General features: G+C 31.6%; 1 protein-coding gene across 1 annotated transcript in view; it reads right to left on the bottom strand.

Annotated features, from left to right (window-relative positions):
• The window catches only part of LOC105621690 (sodium-dependent nutrient amino acid transporter 1-like), a 186,075-nt gene that overhangs the window by 2,723 nt on the left and 175,048 nt on the right, over positions 1-8,304 (bottom strand). Inside the window, exon 9 of the mRNA XM_012203155.1 lies at positions 166-260. Coding sequence (XP_012058545.1) covers positions 166-260 — 95 coding nt within the window. The remainder of the gene's footprint in view (positions 1-165; positions 261-8,304) is intronic.

Below are 8,304 nucleotides of genomic sequence, written 5' to 3'. Positions count from 1 at the left end.
TACTCTCTCTCTCTCTCTCTCTCTCTCTCTCTCTCTCTCTCTCTCTCTCACACACAATAATAGTAGTAATAGTAATAGTAATAATAGTAGTAGTAGTAGTAGTAATAGTAGTAGATGATATTAAAATGGAATAATATTTTATAATTTAACGAGGCTATCGCTTACTTTTCGGAAAGGAAGAGATCTCTTCTTAAATATCGCAATGACAATCCATAAAGGTATTTGAAGGACAGCAATAGAAAAAAGGATCCAACCTACAACTGTTGGTAGAAAATATATGAAATTATTTGTAAAGTTATTATTATTGCTATTATTATTATTATAACGATATATATTATGTAGAATTAAATTTTTCATAAGTAATTAAAGGAGAAATGTATATTCATAATCAATAGTGTAATGAATATAATTTGGCATCGGATATCCGAAAAGTACTCAGTATTCGGTATTATCCGGTACATTTTTACTATCCGACTAGATAATTGGATATTGTTAGTATCCGAGAATATATCCGATTGAAATTTTATATCATTAAATTGTTGATTTTTTATTACATAAATATTGTATAAATAAGTATGTGTATTCATAATATCTTATATATTGCTGCAAAATTACAATTTTTTTCTACAGTTATCATCTCTATTGATAATTAAACTCGCACAATAACATTAAAATCATTATTATTATTATTATTATTACTATTTTTCTCTATTTTTTCCCTTATAATTCCTTTTCTTTTTTACTCCCTTTTTCTTTTTTTACTTAGCATCTTTTTTAAGACATTGTCCCGAAATTCAGTCGGATATCCGGAAAATATCGGATATCCGACTCGAAAAATTGCCTTCCCGAATATTCAACCAAATATTAAATATCCGATTCTTTTCGGATATCCGATATCCGACATTTTACGATCCGATGTATCCCTAATTATAATAACGAATAATTATTGAAAATTACATATTAAAGTCTATATCAATTGACTATATCAATTGACTCACTTTCAATATTATTTCATTAAGGATTCAATATAAAAGATTAAAATTATAAAAAAATTCTATAAATTTCAAAATGAAAATCAATGAACACGATAAATTTAATGAGATATTTATACGTACATGCACTAGATGTTCAAATCCGTAATTCTTAGGATAATTTCATTTTATTTTGAAATTGATTATTTCATATTTCATTATTTCATTTCAATATTATTACTTATATTTCAAAATATTATTACTTATATTCATTAACTTCGTGGATATAAAAATATAATCATGTTCCGTACTAAGTACAAAAATCACAACAAAATACAAATAATTATATGCAAATAATGAAGATCTTTTTCTTAATAAAATGCTCGCAAAATGCTCTCGCGCATTACAGTTCTCTGAAGAAATTCAACTACAGAACAATATCCACTTTTTTGCGATGCCACTGATGGAAATAAATCACTGAAATCGTCGAAATCTTTATTAATAGACTTTTTTTATTTCAGTGATTTATTTCCATCAGGGATATCGCAAGAAGTGAATATTGCTATATAGTTGATGTTCACTTCTTCAGAGAATTGTAGTGCACGGGATTTTGTGGTTACAGGAGAAATACATTACATATTCTCATATTAAATTAATTTATTCCAGATATGATTCCCCTCAATTAGATTAGAAAGAAAGAAAGAAAGCAAGAAATTTATTGCAAAATATTATCTCAGTCAAGATTTAGAAGGGATTATTAACGTTTCAGAATGATTGTGTTGAAATTGAAAGTTATCGGCTTGCAATATTATATTTGGAATAAATTAATTTAATATAAGAATATATAAGAATATATTATTTGAAACATCTAATTCTCTTTGACCGATCTTGGTTTTCTTTATCGTATTTGATGTATTCACATATACGGTCTTAAATGTTTAAACTATTATAATTTTCAATAACTTCGACACACACACACATATGGTCTATATATATTTTTTAATCATTTTTTTTATTTCACAAATAAAAAACATGATTTTAATAAACATTTTTATATAAATATTTTTTATATAATATATAAACAATACATGTTACTACTTATAATAATTATATTTATTTTATATCAATTGCACATTGTGATATAAAAAAAAATATTGGGAAAAAAGTCTATCAAGATTCGAACTAATGACCTTGCGGTTATCAGTCTCCCGCTGCGTCACGCGCTTTTTGGATAAAAACTCTACTCTAATTGTAAATAAATCGCACTTTTTAGATAAGGCAAACTTTTTAATTGATTTTCTCACAAACGTTTAAGAAGCGCATTATATCCAGTATCCCTTTATCCAATATCACTTGACATGCAGACCTATCGTTATAATTTCTTCGCAATCGATTATTATCACATCGCGTCCTCTCCTTATAAACAATTAATAGTGCACAACTCGAGTAGAAAAGACCCAATCTCATTTTCAGAATGCAACATTGTCAAATATCGATAATTATTGAACATAAAATATTGAATATAAAAATATTGAATATAAAACATAAATTAAATTACTTGCATTTTCAAATAATAGAATATTATTATTATAATTCATAATTAAAAATTATTAAGTGCTTAAATTAATTCTCACTATAGACTAGGAGAAGTATTTGTGCTACTTCAACATGACCGAAAATGACTGCTGATGTATATGAAAGTACTATCAATAGGCTTTAATAATCAGTATGTAACATTTGATCGGATGCAAAGAACACAATTTTTATTGCATTAAAAATGTCGAGTTTCGTACCAAAAAAGAGCATTTCCGGGAAGCATTACTTTTTTGTTTTAATCATAAGAAATCTGTTGCTGAAAGTCATCGTTTGCTTGTAGAGGCTTATGGGAAGCAGGCTCTATCTGAATCATTTGCAGAGATTAGTTTAGAAGAATCAAAAATAACAATTTTAACATGAATGATAAAAAGCGCCCTGGTCAGCCAAAAAAGTTTGAAGATAAAGAATTGAAGGCATTAGAATTTTCAAGAAGAATCTTCAAGAAGATTCATGTCAAACGCTTAAAGAGTTGTCGGAAACATTAGATGTCGATGAGTCAACCGTTATCAAACGTTTAAAAATAAAGGAAATGATCCAGAAATTTCCACATGAAATGAAAGAAAGAGACATTGTGAAACGTTTAGCCATATGTGAACTTTAAAGACAAAAATGGAAGTTGTTTTTGCATCGAATTGTGACTGGCGATGAAAAATGGATTTATTATGACAATCCTAAGTGCAAGAAATCATAGGAACGTCCCGATGAACCATCAACATCAATGTCAAAACAGGATATTCATGGAAAGAAATTCGTGCTGTGCATTTGGTGGGATCAAGTCAGTGTAGTGAGCTACAATCGAGCCAAATCATCAATACTGAACGCTACTAACGTCAATTACTCAATTTAAATCCAGCACAAAGAACACATGCAATACACCAAATGACATGACAAAGTTATTCTTCTTCATGATAACGCTAGAACCAGTAAAGGAAATCTTGGAGGCATTTGGATGGAATGTCTTATCCCATCTCGCTCTATTCACTAGACATTACTCCTTCAGATTATCATTTGTTTCGGTCAATGCAGTAAGATCTTTCTGAGCAGCACTTTAGTTATTTCGAAAATATCAAATAAAAATCAAGATAAAAAATAGCTCGATGACTGGAAAGTATCTCACCTTGAAAAAAAACCTGAATTTTTCTCTCGCGGAATCCATTTGTTACTCAAAAAGTAAGAAAAGGTTGTAGCTTCTGATGGACAATATTGTGAATAAAATATCAGGTACCTTTTGATGAAATAAACATAAGTTTTTGTAGCAAAAAACAGCGAGAATTAATTCAAGCACTTGGTAGCAATCAATGTTATCTTTTAATTTTAATAAATCATAAATTAGCTTTTCTTATTATTAAAAGATTTTCATATATTATGTTAGTACTAATGTAGAAGCGCACCCTTCTCACCACCTACATTCTTAACAGTGCTCAAATTGCGTTATTATTATTATTTTATTTAAATAATAGATTTAAATAATAAAGATCGCCGATACTGACATACCACTTTGTTTTTAGACAATATTTCTTAAACAAAAAGTAAAAATAAAATTTTGAAAATATAAATACAAACTATAAAGTGTCTTCTATCAGATAGTATAAGCAGTTTTTATAATATTATTTGCAATTTTGCAATAATTAATTTTTTTATAAGACAAGCAAAAATGAATGTATTATGCGTCTAATAATCATGCATGACACATTAAAAAAAGCGATGGACGGACAATATACTTACATACACATACACATATACGTGGCCACGTCAATGTAATACAAAAAAAATCGACAATTTAATGAAATAAAGATGCCTTTTTATCCCATAGCCAAAGAAGCCGCGGCACACGTGTGTCCGCTTTAATCGAGATGTGAGATCGCTATCCTTATTTTCCGAAACTACCCGTCGCGAAAAAACATATGATTTTCCTATTAAAAGTATCATTGAAAAACTTATTGAAAATGAATGGCGTTTTCAATAATATTTTATAGCAAGCTGCATGAGTTTTTACCAATAGTAATATTTTATCACTGAGGATTTTTATCACTAGTAATGTTTTCAATAGTACATTAATTTTATAGTTTTATTAAAAAACTAAAATGAGTATTATTATTGATTAATATCTTATTCCAGAATACACATCATAAAATTATAATAAAAAAAATTTTTCCCTAATTCAGGAACTAATTTTATAGTGCTTCCCCATCCTCAGTTGCATACTGCCATCCGCTTCTTGACTTCTGAAATCGTATGGAAATCGCTGCACTTCGATAAATTACGAACACTTATATAATCATCAGATGTATAGCTATGATACATCTGTTTAATATATGATCTTGATAGAAATTTGTCCAGTTTAACTGAACATCCAGTTAGCTACTGTCTAATATTTAATGTTATAACTATTTTCAGGTTAAGAAATCATACGCTGTACTTTTATAGTACCAGTTATCATGTATATCGTCTTTGACTAGAGGTTACAGTCTCTCACTTCTGTCGATAATAGTACGCCCATATTGATTATGGTACGGGTTATGTACCTAAACAGTATGCAGTACAGGTACAGTGTTGATATTATAATATCATGTATACTTTTTGTACTGCTACCATATAGTTACTGTATACCGTCACCTCATGTGGCAATACAGTAACAGTATTTTGTGCGAATACCGTGGGATATTGCACGCTTGATTATCTGGGATAATATTTTACTATTGAAAACTTTATCACCGGTCAGTGATAAAATCTTCAGTAAAATACCATTGATACTAGGTATACAAGTATGAAATGACGATTTTTTTCCCAAAAAAACACGTTCGGAAGAATGATAAAAAAAAATTTATTCAAAGTATGCTCCATCGCTAGTTATACATTTTTCCCATCTTTCGGGCAATTTGTGGATACCACGCCAGTAAAAATCTTCTCCTTTTGCCGCGAATCATCGAGCTATTTTTTCACATCTTCGTACGAACCAAAACGCTGCTCAGCAAGTGCGTGACCCATTGATGCAAACAAGTGGTAATCGGAAGGAGCCAAGTCTGGTGAGTAAGCTAGGGTAGAACTTCCCAGGTGAGTGCTTCCCGAACTAGTTTTGCCGTATGTGATAGACCATTGTCATGGAGAAAAATGTGTTGCCTCTTTTGGTATTCTGGTCGTTTTTTAAGCAGCGAACGGTTCAAATCGATCAATTGTTGTTGATAGCGTTATTAACCGTTTCGCCAGGCTTCAATAGTTCATAATAGACCATACCCTTCTGGTCCCACCAAATACAAAGCATCGTCTTCCTGCTGAAGCGATTCGGTCTTGCGGTCGATGTGGATGGTGCGCCTGGGTCTACCCATGATTTTTTGCGCTTGGGATTCTCAAAAAAAAATTCACTTTTCATCCCCAGTAACGATACTATGCAAGAATGACTTTCTTCTATATCGTTCGAGCAAAATTTCATATGTGTTTTTGCTCCTCTCCATTTGTCTTTCGTTCAATTCATATGGCACCCATCTGCCGACTTTCTGAATCTTTCCCATCTCTCGTAAGGGATTAGAAACAGCTTGTTGACTAACGCTCAATTGCTCTGCGAGTTGTTTTTGTGAATCATCTTCATCCAGCAATGTTTGCAATTCCTCGTCTTCGTACTTCTTGGGCGATTTTCCGTGTTCCTTGTCTGCAACATCGAAATCTCCAATTTTGAAACGCTGAAATCATCATTCACACATTTTTTGTGATGGAGCATGTTCACCATAAGCTTCTCCAAGTAATCGGTATGATTCCGTAGCAGTTTTCTTCAAATGAAAACAAAAAATTAATGCTGTCTGCGAATGCTCTTTATTTGGTACAAATTTCGTCATATTAAACACAGCAACACAATACTATGCAAACTTTTCAATTAAATCACTTTGCGCATTTGACACTTGTTAATGATACAATAAAATGACGTATAATGTTAAATCTTTGTACTTCACACTGCATTGGTGCGCCATCTGTTTCTCAAATCGTCATTTCATACTTGTACACTTGATAAAATTCCATTGAAAGCAACACTTATATAAATGAATAGCTTTCAATGTGAATGATATTCCTATTGACAATAATCCAATAGCAAAATGTTATACCATTGACCGAATGATATTCCTATTGATGCGTATTCAATAGTAACTAATATACCATTAATCAATAGTAATGTTATGGAAGTTTCTAACTCGGGAACTCCAAGAGAAATGCGGGGCGCAGGTAATTCTTCGAAGAGGGTATGATGTCATGCGGAGTGACAGTCACAGACATCACAGATTTTGGGGACTGCAGTCACAAAACAACAAACATCACAAAAAAGAGAATATTGTGTCATGAACAAAAAACAATACAAAAAAACAAATTGTTGTAAAACGAAAAATGTTACAAAAGCTATTCGCCGATATATGCTCCAACCGTTTTTCGGCCAAGATATAGCGTAATGTAATTTTTCTAGAAACAACATTTATTAATTATTTTAAATAAATACGATCAAATTTTATAATTAATTCAAGTGTCAACATCTGGCTGCTATCGGAATCGATGATATTAAAACATATTAACGCAATGTTTTCCTCCCTTAAAAAGAGCCTCGATTGTTTTATCCTTTTTTTTGGAAAGAGACAGGACAATCGAACATGTTTTGCAATATGTTTCAAGATTAGAAGTGTAAATGTAAGTGAAACTTAACTCGATAGAATTGTATTTTCATAAATTTTTATGAGGGTGAAGTATTTTTTTGAAAACTTACTTTGAAAATGAGCGCATAATGCTTTACTTTGAAAAAAGAGAGTTATAGACGAAAATAAATTTAGTCTAGAAATGCACCAGATTATAGTACGTTAAAATCTATGAGAGCAAATCGTCTTACTGTTAGTAAATCGTTGTAAATATGAATCGAGATTTCAATCAAATAGAGCAATCTATTGCAGCGATCATAAATTACCTTGAAGAAGTGTTTCGCATGGATAGAAGAGTGTAATGAATTTATTAAACAGCTTGAAGAATGCAATCATATCAAGCGTCCACGGCTCTCCATTGGATACAATCTCTAATCGCTACAATTGCACGATTCGAGGGTACAAAGACTTAATTAGAAAACCGATTTCTGCATTTTGGTGGTGATTACGCGAGCACTAGCAATAACAGTGACAATAACGTGAAAAGATCTTTTGTTTGGCAAGAGATCGATGCATTTGAAAATCGAATTTTAATCGATGCGGTAATTAACGCGGACTATATCGCGACGATTTTTAGAAGACATCAATATAGTGCTCGAGCGAATGCAAGACACAATAGAAAGTCACAACTGCATAAAAGTGAACACGATATTTAATGGCGAACAGATGGTAAATGTACCAATAAAAGTATTAATATTAAAAATTATGAATTCTTTCAAACATCGAACTTGTGTGAGTGGTACGAGCGGCATGTCATCGAACCCACATTGGCATCTCTCGAGAAGTTTCAAGAAGTTTCACCCACGTGACAGTGGGTGGGCGTTGTCGTGAATCCTGAATCTAACAATAAACATTAATAAGTGTAATCCAATGCGCGTGGGATGTCGCTCCGAAGAGATAATGACAAAGAGAGCGGTGATTAACGTGTGATCGATGGACAATGCATGCTTCGCATGGTCGGTGGTCACCTCTGTGTACCCAGTCGAAAGAAACGCGAATCTTCCTACCCACACTATACGATAGTGCTGAATTTTTTAAATATAGAATTTCCTATAACATTAAAAGAC

This window comes from Atta cephalotes (assembly GCF_000143395.1).
Source record: "Atta cephalotes unplaced genomic scaffold scaffold00036, whole genome shotgun sequence".
NCBI classification, from domain to species: domain Eukaryota; kingdom Metazoa; phylum Arthropoda; class Insecta; order Hymenoptera; family Formicidae; genus Atta; species Atta cephalotes.
The sequence above is the reverse complement of the archived record's forward strand: the minus strand, read 5'-3'. Positions and strand labels throughout refer to the sequence as shown.